Source organism: Saccostrea echinata, unplaced genomic scaffold (assembly GCF_033153115.1).
Source record: "Saccostrea echinata isolate AGI-Se365-2 ecotype Australia unplaced genomic scaffold, CSIRO_AGI_Sech_v1 ptg000015l, whole genome shotgun sequence".
Classification (NCBI taxonomy): domain Eukaryota; kingdom Metazoa; phylum Mollusca; class Bivalvia; order Ostreida; family Ostreidae; genus Saccostrea; species Saccostrea echinata.
Genome location: NW_026889764.1, coordinates 1,404,825 through 1,424,798, shown reverse-complemented (window position 1 = coordinate 1,424,798; position 19,974 = coordinate 1,404,825). Strand labels below are relative to the sequence as shown.

At 33.0% G+C, this 19,974-nt stretch overlaps 2 protein-coding genes across 2 annotated transcripts; one reads left to right on the top strand and one right to left on the bottom strand.

The window, feature by feature from the left end:
* Positions 1–1,612: 1,612 nt before the first annotated feature.
* LOC133187979 (uncharacterized) lies at positions 1,613–9,864 on the bottom strand. The gene is made up of 5 exons (XM_061323371.1): positions 9,266–9,864; positions 8,782–8,970; positions 8,280–8,599; positions 6,875–7,126; positions 1,613–3,546 (listed from the first exon to the last, which is right to left on the bottom strand). The coding sequence occupies exons 1-5, from the start codon at positions 9,862–9,864 to the stop codon at positions 1,613–1,615; spliced, it is 3,294 nt and encodes a 1,097-aa protein (XP_061179355.1).
* Positions 9,865–13,798: 3,934 nt separating this feature from the next.
* On the top strand, positions 13,799–19,394 carry LOC133187369 (uncharacterized). Its single transcript, XM_061322716.1, has 5 exons — positions 13,799–14,344; positions 14,736–14,928; positions 15,209–15,525; positions 16,829–17,101; positions 17,293–19,394. Exons 1-5 carry the CDS (start codon positions 13,876–13,878, stop codon positions 19,041–19,043), a joined length of 3,003 nt encoding a protein of 1,000 aa, XP_061178700.1. The 5' UTR covers positions 13,799–13,875; the 3' UTR covers positions 19,044–19,394.
* Positions 19,395–19,974: the final 580 nt, after the last annotated feature.

Sequence of the window (19,974 nt, the reverse complement as noted above, 5' to 3'; positions counted from 1 at the left end):
TCCTACAGTAATATATCTTGCCACACAAGTAGACTACACTAAGACACATGATTTTATTTATTAGTTTTTGATTTTGATTAACGCTGTTGCCATGGCTACTGAAAATAGAATTTTCTGTGAAATACTTTTAAATCGCTACTCCTCCTACAGTTTAGGTCTGATTTCACCTGACGAGGAGTAAGGAAGTATATACACGTGCAAATTACAGTAAAATGGGGCCTTGGATAGACTTTTTGATGTGGGCGTTATATATATATATATATATATATATATATATATATATATATATATATATATATATATATATATATATATATATATATATATATGAGTTTTATTTTATAAACAATTACATTGCACATATGTAATGTTGTATATTAATAAGGAAGTCTATTACGAGAAATTCAACATTGAAACTCAAGTTTCAACGAGTGACGTTAAACTGATCGGTCGTTGACGGACAACAAAATATAAAAAGTAGCAAGTGGAAATTTTATTTTAAGTGAATGGTCGTAAAACGTGTAAATTACGATAAAAGCAATTATGCTTTTATTTTATTGCGATTTACTTTATTTTGAATGATATTTTCGGAAATTACACAACAGCCTTCTAGATCTGCTAGATTTCGAGAAATTATGTACATTTCCAGATGATATATATATATATTTCTGCACAGCTGTAAGCATGGAAATTTCCTGCACATTTTTCGAACTTTCCAAGTATAAAGACTATGTATTTGAAAATTGAAACATACGCATTTTCTATCAAAACAATTGTTTTCTTCATTGAAAAATGAATCAAAAAAGAAAAAAAAGAATTGCATACTTTATCATAAATCCTTCGACTTTCATAAGGATGATTGATTATTGTTGTTTTACTCCGAGTCGCCAATATTTCAGCCATATTTCATAAAGTGTGCGATTCTTATTTTTGATTAAGTTGTTAAGGAATAAAATGATGTATATTGTCAAGCCTAATAATTTAACTTAAGATATCTGTCTCGAAAATGTCACAAGTAGTAGATCACCTTTATTAAATTTAAGTGAGTCGCAGCAGTTTAACATTTAGACGTGTTTAAAAACTGTGTTGAAGGGAAAAATACCTTGACGGATAGACATGTTTGGCATAACTTCTTGTTATTGTGAATTGAAATTTTAAAAATACAATATACATTGTGCACTGAATATATTTTTTTTTTCAGATAAATTACGTTTATCTTTTTAATGGAACACATCAGTCACTTAGTTTGCTGGTGGAAGCACTGTCCGATAGACATATTTTATCTTGTTTGAAGAGAATAACCCTACAGTTGTTTCCAAAGTCTTGTCCCATACATTTTTTCAGAATTTCAGTTTGATAGGTTATTCCGAGCCCCATCACCTGGGAAAAAAGTAAAAAAAAAAGTTCCATAGTTGAATGAATATTGGTTAAAACTGTACTAATGTAGTGTTTACATTTAGATTATGTTAACAAAATTGAAAGAAAAAAATATGGGAAAGTAAATTATGTGTATGCCATAGGCATAACGGTAGGTAATATACCCCAAAACAAATCATGCTAAGAATAGAAAAGACTTTTGTGAAAAAAAGATTTCAAACGATCACGATTACGGTTACTTGCCTGATCGAAAAAGCCTAGAAAAATGGGATGCATATTTTCTGCTTTCATCGTCCATTTTAAGATACGCAAACATCTCACTCACAAGTAGTGCCATATCAGGAAACTCTTTGCAAAGTTTTTCAATAGCAGGCATGTGCTCGATCAGTGGAGAAAATTGGAGATCTAGTCTTGAGATATAGAAAACGTGTAAGTAGTACTGCTTCAACCTAGCTTTTAGTTCCTGCTTTTGTGATAAAATTTCTTGTTTAAGTTCTATGTCCTCTATGTTTCTTATATCTAGTAAATCTTCTTGGATTGCATGTCTTATACAACGAATGCATGTTTCTATTGTAAGAGTAGAGAGAATTTTATTTCTTCTTTCATATTCACGTAGGCTGTATTCGAACAAAAATTCAGCTATTGATGAAAAATCCTCTAATGCATCTTTTGGAACGTCTAACCAGTTGATTCTATCATCAACAGCCCAAGGTATAACTTTTGCCAAGGACAATTCAGTTATCTTCAGATATGAATCAGCCATGCATGTACCAAAGTCTTTGTCGTACATTCTTGCAAGTATTACTCGAGACGATTTCTGTCGCATTTGATCAATGGCACTGCAGAAAAAATCATGAAGGTTTGGCAATGTGTGCTTGCTTACAATTTCAGGTATCAGTTGTGTCTGTCTGTGCATATCATTCAAAAGATAATATGCTGTGGTATAGAATCCATTTTTTGAGAGAACCTTGGCAACACGGAAGGACCCTGGGATAAGAGTGTTTTTAGTGACAGAAACTATATCCCTTGTTTCGACGAATTTTGTAAGGTTTTTGAGAGAATCTCTCACTAATTTTGTTGCATACAAAAATCCATGCTTCTCAGCAACAAACTGTAAAATGGTAGCAGGAAATACCCTTATGGACTCAATAATAACACAGAAGGTGTCAATGTCAGTTGGTAAAAAACATTCAAGCAAATTAATTTCAGGTATAAAATGATGCGGCAATAATCTGCGCTTGAGGCAGGAAACTAACTCACAGAAGACAAATAACACACAGCCACTGAAATTCGTATCCCAAGCAGAAGACGGGATTTCTTCACACGAATTTAAAAAAATAGCCTTAAGATGCTTTGTTTTCAGTCTACTTTCATGATGGAAAGTCATGTTATCAATTAGAATTTTAAAAATCATGAATCCATGTTTCTGTGAGTGAGTGAAACTTTTGAATATCATATGTTCTGCAATGGTAAAATTGTATTTCCATTCAATTGCTGGGTTTTCACTTTTGGGATGTGCCTTGGGAATAAGCGTAAAAGAGATACTCATCATTGAATTTAACAGTTCTTGAGATGGGAAGTCAAATTTACGAGTTTTGGTCAACCAGAAATAAGCTATTGGAAGAAAAGGGCAAGGAAATCCAATGTATTTAATTTCAATGTTCTGTGATAGTTTTGAAGTTAAATTTGAATTTTTGGGAACATTGTAAGCTTGTAAGTAAGATCCAGATTCTGTTGTGATGACGTTTTCATCAACCAGTGGGATATGATTTGGAGGCAGTTTTAATCTACAATATCCTGGGTATGTATGTAAATCGTCAAAATAAACACCAGGTCCTTTTCGAAGTTCTGATGGGATAAATGGGGGCAATACAGGCGTGTCAATTTTTACAACAACCACATTGGCCTTCTTCATGGTTTGGTTGTAATACGCTGTCATATACTGTGTTTCGGTAATGTCTTTCAGGGAAAAAATGCTTCCGTCTGCATGTGACCCTATGAAGTGAAAATAAGTTCCTTCTAGTTGTTGAAGAAATCCCTCTGGGTCTTTAAAGACGTCAATCATATTGAAGGGTATGAGGTGCTTCAGGATAAATGACAAATGCGGTAAAGGAATTCCAGACACCTGGTCAGTGTGCAGAGGATCCTCAATCATACACTGTTGAGAATCTAAAAGGAATGTTCATTAGATTAATAAGAAATACTGTGAAAGATTAAGAGTACTTTTTATGATAACTAAATTGAATTCTGGCCTCTTGAAGTGTTCAACAAGATTTTTGTAAAAAGATTAAATACTAGTAGTTGAAATCACGTAGGTATAATGCAATTAAAGAGGTGTTAATTTTACATAAAGTGTTACAAAACGGCATATGAAGAAAGCCGAAAATGATGTGTTCAAAAACAGCTACTGTAGCAAAATCCTACAAAAACTGTCTTGGTTGCTTTGTGTCCCGAAACTTTATTCGTTTGTTGAACATTTATTCTATATTTTCATTGAAAATCATGCCGTGTTCGCTCATACCATGGTTTTTTTAAATATCAAATACTGATCACTCTTATTGATCAGAGTGGTCTTTAACAAATTTATTCCACTCCTACATATTTTACCACGACATTTTACATGTCTAGTGTATACTAATATATGTACTACAACTAATTTTCATAATATTCCGTTTTTCGTACCCTATCCTAGGCCTATGATCAGGGATCTTCACAAGAGAATAAAATGACTCGAATTACTAACCATCGATTGAATATGACCAATTTATATAATTAATATTTACCAAGTGATTAACTTGGTATCATATTTTCCGTTTTCCGTTCCATTCCGCTTTCCGTTCCGCGTTTTAGCAACGCCCATCCTCTAAGGCAGTCTTAGAATCAAAGTACTGAAAGTACTGGGAAGCGCTAAGCAATGTTTGCAATTTGAAATTCATCACAATTATTTTGCATTAAAATTGCCTATTGTTTTTGAATAAGTAATTATATGTTGACAATTCGACCGCTAGGGCGAGCACAGTTGTTTGATACATATTCACTTCAAAATAAAACTTGTATTCGCCTCTTTGTTTAGCACCGAAAGCTTATGAAAAAAAGTTTGTTTAATGTTAAAATGCATTCCCTGAAATTATGGTAAAAAGTTCATTCGGAGCAATGTGCACAATCCGAATTTACTCTCCGGCGTTCCTTTAAGAGCTAGTTTGCAGTTACATGTATGTGCAGCACTCGCTTCTAGTTTTCTTTTTCTTAAACATTATTACAATTATGCAAATTTATCCTTACGTCGCGGGTTCGAATCCGACTGTGGGATGTGTAGACCGGTCTTTTGGATGGTACCGTATAAACCGAGATTACGTGTCGCAGTAGTTGTTGGTACAAAAAAGATCCCTAACCGCCCCAAGTGCGGAGCATGGGTTTAAATTTGCAGCCCTCTACAGCTAAGTGGTGGCGTCTCAATATGAATGAAAAATTCTCGAAAAGACGTTATAAATACACAAAAAACAAACAATTATTCGAGTTTATAGAAAATTCAAGTGCCAGTCCTAATTTGCTGAACTTCAAATTAAAACGGCTTAGCCACAATTCCTGGGGTGTCTCGGTTTACACTTAATTTTATTCAATATCGCCTTAGGAGTCCAAAAGAGGTAAATATAGCTTTGCATATAAATTGCAAGCGATTGGAGGGTGAAAAAAAATGATCTGCGAGTTTTCCGACCAAATTCAGATTATACATGTAGCTATACATTTCAATGCTGGAAAAGGCATGTATATTTTGAGCAATTTTGAACACTTGAAAATGTCGCCGATATTCTTCTCATTAATATGCAACACTGACATCTAAAATGATCTGGTGATAATTTTTAATAATAGAATTTATTCCGTGTTTACGAGTGTTTCAGATTGAAGATTGGTTGTTTGTGACTGTGAATTTATTTGTTAGAAATTTAAGTTCACTCGGAAAAATAAGATGTTATTTATTATTGCTTCGATGAAATAATTCCTTATTGATAACAAATATATTAAAGTTATGAACAAAACATAACTAAATATTCTGTCTGAATTGTTTATAGTATATTTCATTTTTTTCTTATATTCATAAGCGATTTATAAATTTATGATTTTATATATAGAAAGGATTTTACAAGAAGTACAATCGATAGAATGTGCAAATTATTTACACAATCGCCGATATTACTAGTAATTAATAAAACTTAGACTATTACAATATTTTGTTTTGAATATGCAAAATCTGTGCATTACTCATTTCATTCATCGCGCTGTGCAACATATCGGCATTATCATGTGACAAAAATCTAAGAAATTAGCATCCGAAGAGTTTTCGTCATTAATTGTGTCAGAGATAATTGGTAAATATATATTTTGAGTATAATGTATTTTTCTTCTTCGTTTGATGATAAAACATTCAGGACTATCCTTTAATCTCTGACTTTCATTTACATGATTTAATGTATTTGCACAACTCACATACAAAGCACCATATTTGTCATTAATATTTCCGAGAAATTAGTTTTCCTCTCTAAGTGGATAAGGTGGAAACACAGCCACTACGTGCCCTTTATGTACATACAACCGCAAACTGCCTTTCTTTGCGAATTATTTACATAGTATTTTTTAGCCATGTTACAAGTACAGATAACAACACGAGTATAGAGTCCATGAATGCATTCCAGTCTGTTACTAATTGATACTAAGATTCGAAAATCAACATCATTAATAGCTCTCTGCATGGTGCAAGGGTTTATAATACCAAGACTTGTTTTTAGTTACATTGCCTGAAATAAGGATCTAGAAAAAATATTAGTATGAATATAAATTATATAGAACGTAAGTATATTGTAAATCAATTTTATGCGAATTTGTTTTTACTAAATAACTTGAATTCATTTAGAGTTTTATAAATTATGTACTTATTCAATCACTACATTACGTGACATATAATAAACCTTTTTAAGTTATCTGCAAGATATATGTGTCTTTACTTCGAATTACTCCTGCAGCAACTGTTAGATATTAGTGTGTGCCGACATGATTTTTAAATGAACTACAATGTATAGAAATAAGAACCGGTCTTATCCACTATCAGCGGATTTTCGTACTCACTATCTTACTAATTGACACCTATACATGTAATTAGAAGTGCACGTAAAGCAGTGTTAGATCAAAAGAGCCGATTGAGAGTCGATGATTTCCAGTTGCACATTTCTAGAAGACTCAGTGGAGTTATCTAACTTGCTTAGTGGCGCTGGATCGCGAACGGAAGTAGTATTAAGATGCCAGTAAGCGCTTTGCGCTGCGCTTAGCGCTTAAAAATGGGAGCTTATAGTTTCCCCTCACGATTGACTATAGAACGAATGCTATAGTGTAAAGAAAATCCTTAGATATTGTACTGGTATAATTAAAGTATCTCTATCTATTTACAGATTTCATCTTTATTAAAATGTAGCAAATTATAAAAGTTTCAATGGCATCCTCTAACCTTCTATTTCCTCCAAAAGAAGTTCTTGTCCGCTGTAAGTTTTGAATATATCATCAGTGTTATTGTCTGTTTTATCTTTATTGATATTTATTCTCTCCATTTCCTGTGACACATATTCAGCAGTTTCGTCTATTTCACTTTTTGAAATATATTTTCCAGTTGGCATGCCTCTAACACTCTTCTTGAGAAAACTTTGCTTAAATTCTATATCCAGATCATCAGAACTCTTCAGTATCCGAAAAAGCAATGCTTCTGAAATAAAATTGAAGTGATGCATTTTAAATTTTACAAATGATATCAAAACAAAAAAAATACTACAGATTTCGTTGGCATACACGACAATTATGTCATATTAGCATGCAAGATAATATCCTTTAGGAAAGGTAAGACTTTGTTAAGATGTAAAATACTAATTAAATGCAAAATTTTTATGTTTTCGTTTTGTTAACACCATGATGCAACTTATTTTTGTTAACACACATCTTTTTTCTGTTAACAGTCAGCTTAAAGTTGCATAATGAGTCAAATCCATGTGTTTCTTTTAAGAAAATTGTATCACAAAACAAAAGATTTCTGTGAAATATGAATATAGCGAAGTTTTGACAACTCAACTGCACTGTAAAGCAAGAAAAAAAACTGCAAAATATAAGTGCCGGATACAAATGTCGTATCTATCACTTTCTTTTTATCGTCAATGTCAACAATGTCAAGGTCACACTCCTTTATTTTTAGCGTGAAACTTGTAAACAACATTGAATTGGGGCAAGCAGAAGTTAGGAATAAGTTATGATCATCTTTTTTGAAGATTGTATCAAAATTCTCTGTCATCCGACATTTATATGTATGGAGTTGCAACCATGGTAAATTCTTTAACTTTTCAGCGCATGCGTACAATAAAGAGGAAGAAGTGAGGCAATATTTTTGTGATGGGTTATACAAAGATTTTTTTTACTTTTATTTTTCTTCATTAAATTAGATTTTTTAGGTTCTGAAACCTGTAATTTTCTGAAACCTAATATCTTCAAGAACTGAACAAAATTTGCATGTGTCATGCAAAAATTCTACTGTTGTCAATTTTCCCGTTTGTCCGCCACAGTGTCACTTTAAATGCTATCTTCCATATTGACATAAATGAATTGCATTTTGACAAAATTATCTCATATGTTACGTATTAGTAATCTATAGAAAGTTAACTTAGATATAGGTTGATGAAATATGCCACTATTTTCTAGTACACAGAAAAAAGATTAAATTTTGAATTCAGTGCTCGTTATTTCTCATGTAAAAGCATGCACCAAGTCTCATTAACTCAAGCGGAAATTGGCCTAGAGGGTGCACAACTCTCATTCAAAAATTAAATATTTCTGTGGAAAAAATAAAGATCAAAGGTAGCAAGGAGGTTTACTGTAAGGCCAATGTAATCGCCATTTTCTTGGACGTAAACTCAAATAGTGGAACTCCCCAAGGTGACCAAGGTATATTTTCAGTTTCTTCTGAATCTTTTCATTGGACTTTGTAGTAACCTCTGTTCTTCTTATGTCATCTTGGTAGACGTTAAAAATGATGACTTCTAGCAGAAATACATCAGCAAGGGCTTGAAGGGCTATATGATCACCCCATTCTCCCGGTCTCTCCATTCTTGCGAGGTATTCCTCCCATGTTTCATCTGTTAGGAAGGAAGAAGGATGATCCCCATTCTTTTTTCGAGGGTTTATGTTAAGATGACTGAAAGAAAGATTCTTTTAATTTTGACTTCCTCTATAACTTTACTCTATAACCTGTTGTTCAGTTGTTGCTTAATATATTAGTAACTATGAAACCACAGTGAAAGCAAGAACAATTTTCTCCCATAACATTCGTATTATGTGGTAATTTGAACACATGCAGTGCTTACAATACGTGCTTACTGAATGGTGGTTTGCCTCAAGGAGATCCCAGTGTGTCCTGGAGACCCATTAATCATTAATTGATCTGCAATTGCACTGAAAAGGCAGTTGCCATCTGATATCACATCCTGTATCTCGAAGTCATTATCACTTGCAAATCTATGGATGGATCTTTGAAATATTGGCATATTATTGAATTGTTCTACTCCCCTACCTGAAACAGCAACAAACAGTAAATTTTTTTTATGGAAATTCCATGTGTTTTTGAATTTAATCTAACAGTAATTCGCTACAACATCTCATATTTAAGAGAACTGGTCGTGGCCATTTTTTAGACCATTTAAATCTCCTTGAAAACATCTAAAAGAGCGTTGAATCAATTTTAGGAAATGGCAAGGGATATCGCAAGTAACTTCTTTTTTTTTTTTTACTAAATAATAGCCTATTGCTAGAAACAAAATCGAATTTCATTATTGTAGGTGTTTCTGTTTGATATTTAATTGACCATTCATCCTTCTTTACTTTTTTCACTTCTAATGGATATTTCGTTCGAACATAGAAAGAAAATAATATATATCTATATCTCCCTGTCCCTGTAGCTTTTGCAGATGACTTCATATATCTCTGTCCATCCCTTTCCTTATCCTCCCGGACTTTATGATTATTCCAGTATTCATCTTCGCTATCATAGTAATCTGTATCGTCTACTTCAATGATTTCCTCTGGCTTTGAATCAGAAACTATTTTACTTTTCTCTGAAGTGTCTACTGCAAAAGAGTTGTCCAGGGTATCTGAGTCAAGTGATTTATTGACTTTGCTAAAAGAAAGGGGATTTTCCAAGACCCTTGGTTTGAAATCTGATCTGTCTTTCATAAATAATGACTCCATATTTTGAAATATTGGTTCCTTCTCCCCTGCTGAACTTGTCGGTAAAGAATCATCATCAGTATGTTTTTCATGAAATACAGATGGATCAAACAGTGCGTTTTGAAAAACTGTGTTTTCATCACATCCTTTTCTGCAATTGTCTTCATTTAACTCATAGTAAGGAAATGCCGTTCGCGTTTTTTCCTTTTCAATCAACTGTATATTGCATTTAGACATAATAATAATTGCAATTATAACGTTCTAGCACTTGTTGAACAATTCTTCTGGATCTTAGAATGTGATTCTCAGACAAATGAACTTACCAGTATTATTACGAACACTACACTAAACTTCCCTTTCATAGAATAAAATAGATTTTCTAATTTTAAATAAGGACGGAATTACTTTTCTTCACAAATTTGCTTCTGTCTCTTAACAAAAATATATGAACATCCCTTAAAACTTCCTGATTCACACTTCACACTTTATTTTTATCCTCTTTCGGGGAAGTTTTTATCAATAAGCTGTAGTATTCTCCTCAGAAAAATTTCCTTAAACATATAAGGGAATTCACTATTTTTTTGGGGTGGGGTGGGGTGGGGTGGGGTGTAATAATCGATGTTTTCAAGATATAAAGATACTTATGAATTTATGTTATCAACAAAATGGTGAAATATCAACTTCAGTATCTTTCTTGGTCTTCAACCACGAACTAATATTGTTTATTCAAACCACAGAAATTTGACCCCATGAAATTAAATGATTTTACAGTATTAGATGTTTTTGAAATTAATCTCTATTGGTGGTTATTTGATTTCCTTCAATTTTCAGGAATATTTATGACAAAATATGGTTTACTAATTGTTTCAAGACATAAAGGGTAAAATAGATCAAAATGATGGCTTTATCAATGTTCCTGACTTCAGCACCTTTCCAACACTGTGTAAGGTATTTAACTTAATATGTTTATAATAATTACTTTTGTAAGAAATCGATCATGTTACAAAGAATTGCACATCGTCCAGTTGGTCTAGGTCACTTATATGTAAAAGGTGAACATATAACGAAAAGTGATTAATCTCAAAAAGCCAATTAACGAAACGAATCGTGAACAGGGCAAACACACGGACGGATGGAAATACTAGAGGTGGGATCAGGTGTCCAGGAGGAGTAAGCATCCCCTGTTGACCGGTTCATCCGTCGTGAGCCCTATGTATTGATCGGGTAGACAGAGTACTTCGTATTCAAATTTAGTATAAAGCAATGACCTAACAAATGGTATGAAGCAGACAAAATACGACCGGACGATAGCTTGTATTGACAAACAAGTCATTATTACGACCTTAGAATTTGCGAAAAGCTGACTTTTAACGGGGTTTTTACAATTCTTGTAACATCAACTGATTGTCAGTAGCTTACGTCGGTTTAAAAATTGATCGTACTCAGAGCATGTAATTGTGTATTGAATAAGTGGAAGACATTAACGCCAGATGCAGGTGATGTTGGAAAATTACTTCATACATAAGTTAGAGGGATTTGGAAACATCCAAACATGAAACAGGTGTGGCAGATTCTGTAGTGTTATTATGAGTTCACTGGAATGTATCGGGTCTACATATGAAATGAAAGTAACTATTGTCAATTGATTAAACGTCATCGATTTTTCTAATGTCGGATTGAAGGCCACAGCTAGCGTTTTCTTCTCATGTAGAAGTTTTTGAATAAAGTCTGTTTCATATGAATATAAAAACAGGTCGGCTTATATAGGAGAACAATTAGTGCCCAAAGCAATTCCATTAAATTGTTGGAATACCTGATCTCCAAATACTAATTGATATTCTTAATGAAAATCCCAGCGTCTTTTTAATATCAACTTCAGAGTACTTGTATGTAGAATCAGAATGATGACCAGTCACATGCTATTAAATTAAAGAATTCCGTTTTTATTGAGGAATCAGTTGTTTTTGTGTCAATATATCTTTGCTTGTAAGGATTTTCATGAGGTTTTGGAATCTAGGTACGATAAATAAAACTCACTTCCATTGCCTGGTATGTGAAACGTCTTTAAAAGTGAAAGGTGAAGAAAATCATCTTTTGAAGGGTAAATGTGAGTATGGGTTGGATTACCAGATGTAGAATTAAAAACAGAGTTTTTCTAAAATGCAGCAGTAATAATAGGCCTTACAAACAAAAACGATATTGTTACAAGCTTTGTCAGTTGGAATCGAATAATTTTTTTCAGTGATGTAATTTAATCTTTAATTTTAAATTAATAAGCACTCAACCAAATCAAAACAATACTTCAAACGGAAGTACGTCATAACACGGATGTATCACCTACTGTAAGACTTTTTGACCGAGTGTCAAGGTCTTCCTCTTCATATTTAGCCATGGACTAGCAAAATCTTCAACAGAACTCATAAAAGAAATAATGTTCTGTCGCCATTTGAAAGATCTGGACTTCCTGATTTTAGGACCTTTTAAACGCTAGTTGATGAGAAAGATTGCGCTAAATTTTGTATGTAAGTGTATCTGCAATTTGCGACATTAGACCGAAATAAAACATAAGTCATTCGTTGGATTATCATATGCTAGAACTCCACTTTCCTTTTCGATAAAGAGCCATGAATAAGCAATATTAATTGATTTTATGTTGTTTTACGTCCAGTTCGAGAATTTTTCACTCATATAGAGATGTCACCATATACCGGTGAAGGGCTCCAAATTTAGACCTTTACTCGCCTCTTAGGACCATTGAGCAGTGAGGGATCTTTATCGTGCCAACGTCTGCCGTGACAAGGGGCTCGGTTTTTAAGGTATCATCCGAAGGACCCGCATCTTTCACTTCAAAGTGCCGAGCGACTGGCGAAGGAACAGTTGCTACATATTTTTATCGACTTAGGTCAGTCGTGGCCAAGATTCGAACTCACGGCCTTCCGATCACGGAGCGAATTAGAAAGAAAAATAGTACGTTGTTATTTACAGTAGGCGGATCTAAGTTACTGACAATTTGTCATGAAACTGACAATAAACATTCATTTAATTATTTTATTAAAACGTCATTAATGAATTATTTAATCAAACTTGATTGAAATAAGTTGTGATAACTGTTTAAAAGACAAAATGTGCAAATCGTTTTTGTCAATCGCCGATCTTATAATTAGTCTAGATGGTAATTTCTAGAAGGTCAAATGGCATCGAACCCGATGTAGAAAAAAATCTTTGGTGTGAAAAGGCATGGAAATAATAGTAAAGTAAATGAAAAGTTAATTTTTTACCAAGGAAATAAAACAAAATAATGTGCTGACGAATTCCGTAAAATGTGCACATTCGCTTCTTTTATCCTTGATGGATAAAGAAACAGAGCAATTAATGAAATTGACATTTTTCAGATTTGATAAAAAAAAAAAGAAAAAAAAGAAAGCGGAGGGGCATATATCTACTATCCGCCAACTGTAAATAACAACGTACTATTTTCTTTCTAATTCGCTCCGTGATAGGAAGGCCGTGAGTTCGAATCTTGGCCGCGACTGACCTAAGTCGATAAAAAATAGGTAACAACTTCCAGGACGAACTAATTGGGCTATTTTTAACAAAGTATATTTCTTCTTGTATAGGCCTGAAATTAATTGTCAGTAGAAACTGTAAGATATATTATTTGAATTGTTCTGTCAGCAGTGGTTAAAAAATGCTCTAATGCTGGATTTTTTTGTAGTTCATGATAAGATAGGGAGTGTGGAAAACCAAAAACATTCACTGCGCATGTGGTAACTGTTGCCCAATAAAATCGATCGTGTATAATTTTCAGTTGCCTTTTTTCTGATTGTTGTATAAAGGGCATTCCATACCCTTAATCGTGTAAAAGAATTCGAATCTGAGTATTTTTTTTATGTTTGCGAAGAAATCTTTTAAACTATTCACAAGTTTTACTAATGCGTGCATTTTTATGTCACACTTTTACATTTCTGGTTCATGCTCGTGTTTAAAATCGCTATCGATGTGCAAAAAATAATTTTGATGCAATCGACGTACCATACTTTTTATACTACATGTATTTTTAACGTGACTATGGGAATATTTTTAGTGTCTTTATCAATTGTAAGTGGATCATGTACAATATGTAGCATTGATAACAATTTAAGACAGAATATCCCATTGAAGTGATGTTGTATTGTCGGACTGAAGAGCCTCAATTAAGAACAAGGGATATTTTCTGTAGTGTCTATTTCTGATGAAAGCTGGATTATAATGGCGTCGAAAAATATTTCTCAAATGATAGAAAAGGAAGTGTGGAGGACTGCTTTCATTGGTTCACGGAAAGATAATGATTTAAGAGAAGATGGTGACGAAGACGTAATATTTGAAAATACATTTATTGAAATAGAAAATCATGCATCTATTGATTTGAAGTTAGACACCCTGGATAGAAATATTGGATTTGACGGTTCAGAAGGAGGTTTAAGAGAAAACATACAGTCAACAGAAAATGACAAAAAGTTTTGCTCCAGGATTGGGTTTTCATCTTCAGTGCAGGACAATGTAAGAAGAGACCATAAAGGTTTATTGGTCGATGATGCTTACGACAAAAACATTGATGAAGTAGATTACTTTGATAAGGATGAAGAATACATGGAAACTCATGGACAAAGATTCGACGTGGAAGACATCTTAGATCTTTATGAAAACTCGATTAACAAATCATCGAAAAGTAGATATAGTCAGTATATATGTATAAACCATTTATTTGTCTTAATTATGCATACTTCAAAGAATTCTTTAGTTTGTCTAGTTATTTGCAGTCTCAAATAACACGAAAAATCTTTACGGGAAAAAAGTTTACTCGTAGTTTAGTAAAAAAAAAAACTTAGCATTTCCAATATTTTTTACAATGAGTTAAAAAAAAAGCAAATTGTATTGTGATATTATAAGAAGGCACACAATTAATTTCTAACATGTTTCCCTGATTTTTATGTGATTGATTGACTAATTGATTATTTGTGATATTCAGCAGTATTTCAGTCATATTTTGGTGGTGATTTTTTAGTTGCAAAATTTCCCCAACTTATTACTTTATCTATGTATGACTGCAATTTGCTTACCTCTTGCAGGCGAAGGAGTGGAACAATACAAAAACATATCTGTATATAGAAGGTCAATACAAAACTTTGCCACAACCAATCGTTTTGAAATTTATGACGTCAGTCCTGATGGAAACTGTATGTTTCGGGCTATCGCTGATCAATTCATGATCAATGGTAGGATTGGGTATACCGCTGATCGATTACGATGTACAGCAATAGAGTGAGTATTCTGACCTCAGGCATTGCTAGAAGCACCATGATGTTTTAAAAAAGAATCAAATCTATCTTCCAATGTATGATTTAAAAAAACCCAGATTTAATCGGTTGATTATAAAAGCATCAAATAATGCTTCTTTTTGTCGTCTCATGTGCATGATGATATTTAATATCCCAAGTTTGTTTCAAGTTCAAGTCGTCTTTACCATGCATTACAGACTAAGACCTTAAAACTACACTGCTAACCTTTTATTATGTTTGTTTCATTTTTCCTTCTCAACAAGTTTTTTAAGAGAGCAACATAACACAGAAGATGGTAATCATATCCAGTCCTTTCTGTGTAGCGAGTCGTGGGAAGATTATCTCTCCAGAATGTCCAAATCGAGTGAGTGGGGTGATCACATAGTTCTCCAAGCTGTAGCTGATGCCTACAACTTAGACGTCGTTGTCTTTAACGTCTTCCAGGACGACATAAGGAAAACTGAAGTTCATCCACAAATGGAAAGCAAAAGAAAACCAATGACTATTTTCTTAGGGCATATAGGAGAATTTCATTATCTGAGTTTGCGCCCCGACCATTGGACATCTTGGTGGCCCTACAGTAAGCATATTTTTTATTTCCTCTTTGCACCGCAACCAAAGGGAATGTTTCCGTCTGAATCTGTTTACTGTAGTTTGAATTATCTACATTGAAAATCTAGACATTGCCTAATGCTTACATTTTATTTGGGACTACAAATATATACACATACCAGATTTGTATGATTTATTCTTCTTTCTATAACAAACTCTAACTACAGTTGAAACAAAACTGACTTCATATTTATTAGAATATTCATTTAAGGTAGTCCGATCCTCTGGTTCTGAAAATCAGGAGTTTGGTAATTGAAAATGCTCACAAAAATGTCTCTGAATTCTCATAGTATTATGTATTTACTCATGGTACTTCTTCAAAGTTCATCATTATAGTTTATCATATTATATAGGGAAAATTATCAAATCTCAAATATATATTTTTAGGAAATGCGAATAAAAGCACCCGCTATGCATTTTCTAATTGAAAATTGATCAACAATTATATTTCAGGATAAAAAAAAATTATAGGTATCCAGACATTTGGAGAAAATTTCATGCTTTTTATACTTATAGAGTACTTAAGTTCTTCTATTTGCTTCAATTGTTATATAATTCAATTCTTTTTATAAGACGGTATTTAATTGGATAAAAAAATATTTTACAATCGTATAAACTGGGTTGCCTACGTCACAATGAATTGCGCCAGAAAAGTATCGATCCGCCTAAAGTTATATTTCAATTTTGTTCAATTTGAAGTCATTTTTAAGAACAATCAACTTTTTTTCTTACACTAAATGAATGAAAATTAAATTAAATTATAAGAAACGAATTTAATGGCTACCCAAATTATACGGTATAAACTTGGTTGGACAGTTTACGCTTTAAAAACCGCGAATTCCTTAAATAATACAAAGTATATAACCTTTGGGCTTTCATTGTAAGACATCACAGATTACTTGTAATTTCATGTAATGCTTATAAATATTGGTATCTAAGGCTAGATTAAATTAAATTTGAATTCTCTATAAATGTATTTATTTTTGTACTGTTATAAGGTACAAATGTCCACTTTTGACAAGACCGTTTCTAAGACTTCGATGAACCCCGAATCACATTAAGATGCTTGAAATGAAAATTGATGCACGGAAAGTTTTAAATTTTTAGCTTAATCTTGAGGCTTTTTAAAATAAATAATAATTTTAAGAGTTATCCTTAATGGCTGTGGAGCGGATTTCCTCAAGGATGGTGTATTGTAGAATCGATTGTATATTTTCAAATATTAAAAAATTTTGTATCACATTTGATCTTCATTTCACTATGTTTTTCAGAGTCCCTCTTGTTTAGGGTACAAATTTTGTCTCACAATCTATCACCAAAAGAAAGAGAAAAACTCATTCAGAACAAAATAAAAGATATTGCAGCTAGTGAAGTAGTAACCCAGGATGAATATTTAGACAAATTTCAACCTCAGACAGAAGAAAGAGAGGAGAAGCCTAACGTCGATAAAGGTCATACTCGATCTGCGGAAATTCATCAAAATACCAACCTGACATATTTTGAGTCATACTGTATAGATGAATTGCAACTTGAGGAGACAGAAGGTAACGAAATAAAAATGATTTCTTTTATACTTTAATAGTTAATATCTTAATATTAACGTTTTATCAGATTATTGGATGCATATAAACAATATTATATGAGAGATAGAAAAAATTCAATGAAGACAATTTTGTATCATATATCTGACTGCTGCTTACTATACATTTAAGCTAATTTCATCCTATACTTTCAGAGTCTTTGAACAGTGTCTTCTTTGATCCCATGCACATTGATGTTTTAACTGGGATTCCACTCCCTCATTTAACCTACATCCTCAAACAGTTGTTCCCGCTTTATATGATAAATCCATATGTCGGGCCTCGTGCCATGCTTATATTTCAAGACATTTATGTTCATTATATTGGATGTTTTGCGGATGGAAACAATTTCGTTTTAAAAGACATCAGCAAAAATCAAACAAAACGTGCTTTTTATAATATACATATTCAAAAACGAGTTGGAGATGTCGTTCTAATTCCCAGGGACAAACATGTGCAGCACACTGATTTAACTGGTGTCTGGTCACCAGTGGTAAATATTTATGCTGATTCATCAAAATCACATCCAGGTTATTGTCGGTTAAAGCTGTCACCAAACACAACAGGATTAAACGAAAGATGCATAGTTCAGAAAGAATCTGAAAAGTTTCTAAAAGAAGTACAAGTAAATGATGTCTCTCTTCCCGGCAATGTCAATATTAAGTACAGAGGACTACTCTGTGAGACGCTTCCCCCTTTGGCACAGGAATGGAGAGTTCGCGAAAGAAAATTTACATTTCCCTCGCGGCGCATTATTCGTTCAATTTTGGACATTAAATGTACATTGATTAAAAAAGCACATCCTCAAAGCAAGGAACCTGACATAGAATGGAAGTACAACTTTTCTATGGCTGAACAGATAATTTTCAAAATCGGTCTGACAGAATCTCAGCTTCATGGGTTCCTTGTTTTTAAAGTATTGATGGATAACGCAACGTTTCTTCTATCGAAACGGTTGAAAAACAAGCATTTAAAAGCCGTTTATTTCAATGCACTGGAAGACATACCTTGTGAAGCTTGGGAAACCAATTTCAGTGGATGCATTTTATATGTCCTAAGTTTTATGATAACCCTTTTAAAGGCCAGATTCCTTCCACATTATTTTATACCAAGTAACAATCTTATCGACTGCTTTTCTCTTGCGGAAATTGATGCTATTTGTGTCAATGTTGAATGCATCCGCATGTTTCCTGTGGCAGTCATTCAAAACATAGCAGAAAACCATGGTTATAGTTATGCACCAAAGCTGATTAAGATGGTCTTTGCAAATTGTAAATCTTTTGTAGCCAATAAAAACTTGGCGACAGATTTTATCAGTGCTTTCACACCTGGAACTTTGTCTTCTGTTAAGGTCATGACAAGACTGGGATTTTATGAAACTGCGTTCCAACTACTTCAGTATGTTCATGAACAAATGCTTCTAATGCCGATGACAGATGATTGTTATGAAAAACCATGTTTCATGGATTTCTTTCATACAGCTTTGAAAAGCCTACATCAAAGATCATCACGAATTATTTTGGCAAAATTATGTGACTTGAAATTTAAGACTGATATTTTAAGTGAATTAATAGACAAAAACAAAACATTTGCGAGAGATGTCTTACCCTGGGAGGTAGACTATAGGGTTGAGTGGACAGAACTGCCAAAAGAAAAGGTCACAGATTTTTCAGCACTAGCTGACATCTTTTACTCATACAGCTTGAGAGAGTATAATAAACGAAATTCAACGCTAGCAACACTGGCTCTTGAAACAGCTATACCGTGTATCCATAAGGCAATCGAAGAGGTTTCAATAAACGTGGATGAAATACAGGATCAAAACCTCAGAGAGGAAATAATATCCCAAAGAGACAAATTTGTCATGGATCAAAAAAAAAGCTTAAGATGTACTATATTCAAATGATGGCTATATCAGAGCAGTATTGTACTTTTGTTCCATTACAAAATCATATGGACGATATTGAAAAACTGTGTGACGAGCTGCCAGAAATGGCAGAAATTGCTAGTATCATGTTTCAATTTCTTAAAAGAGATGAGAAAGCTTCAGAATATAAAAGCAAATCTGAGGCCTATTTCAAAAAGGAAGGTACTGCATATGTAAAGTATATTGTTTAGTATTGTTCAGCCAAAATATTGGACGATGCTTAAGTTACTGACCAAACTAAGCTTAAATAATCAAAAATGAAAACAACGTGGCAGCCATTTGTGTAAAATTTTAAGTAATTAGCTTATATTTTCTATGAAAGTATGTTTTAAGTATATATAAAGAGATTGTACATTAAATGTGCTTTAAAATAAAATTAATTATATTGTAATGTGTATTGGTAACGATCCTCTAATAAAACTTTAATATCCAAATAAGTGTATCTCACTTCCATTCTCAATGATCGTATAGTGTAGGGCGGCGCCGTGAGAATTTCATCGGCATCGAAAGCAAGTTTTTTAGAGGACATCCTTTTAAATTGAATTTCTCTCTGTGCTCTCTCTCTCTCTCTCTATATATATATATAAGATATTCTTTCACACAGTACTTACCTATTCGCATAAAACTGTTACCAGGAAGGTTAATTTTTTTTTTTTAGATGATTTGTTATTATAAATAAGGTTTTTTTTTTCAAAACGTATCATTAAAACAGGGTTAATAAACACCTTTTTAAGTTCTAATACAGTATTTCAGAAATATAAGTGTATTTGAATAAATTGCTGAAGAATATATTTAAAAAAAAAGTTGTCATTGAAAAACAAAACATGAATGAAAAATGTAAATTTAATACGGTACCAATGTTGATGCACCAGATGCGCATTTCGACAAATTATGTCTCTTCATTGATGCT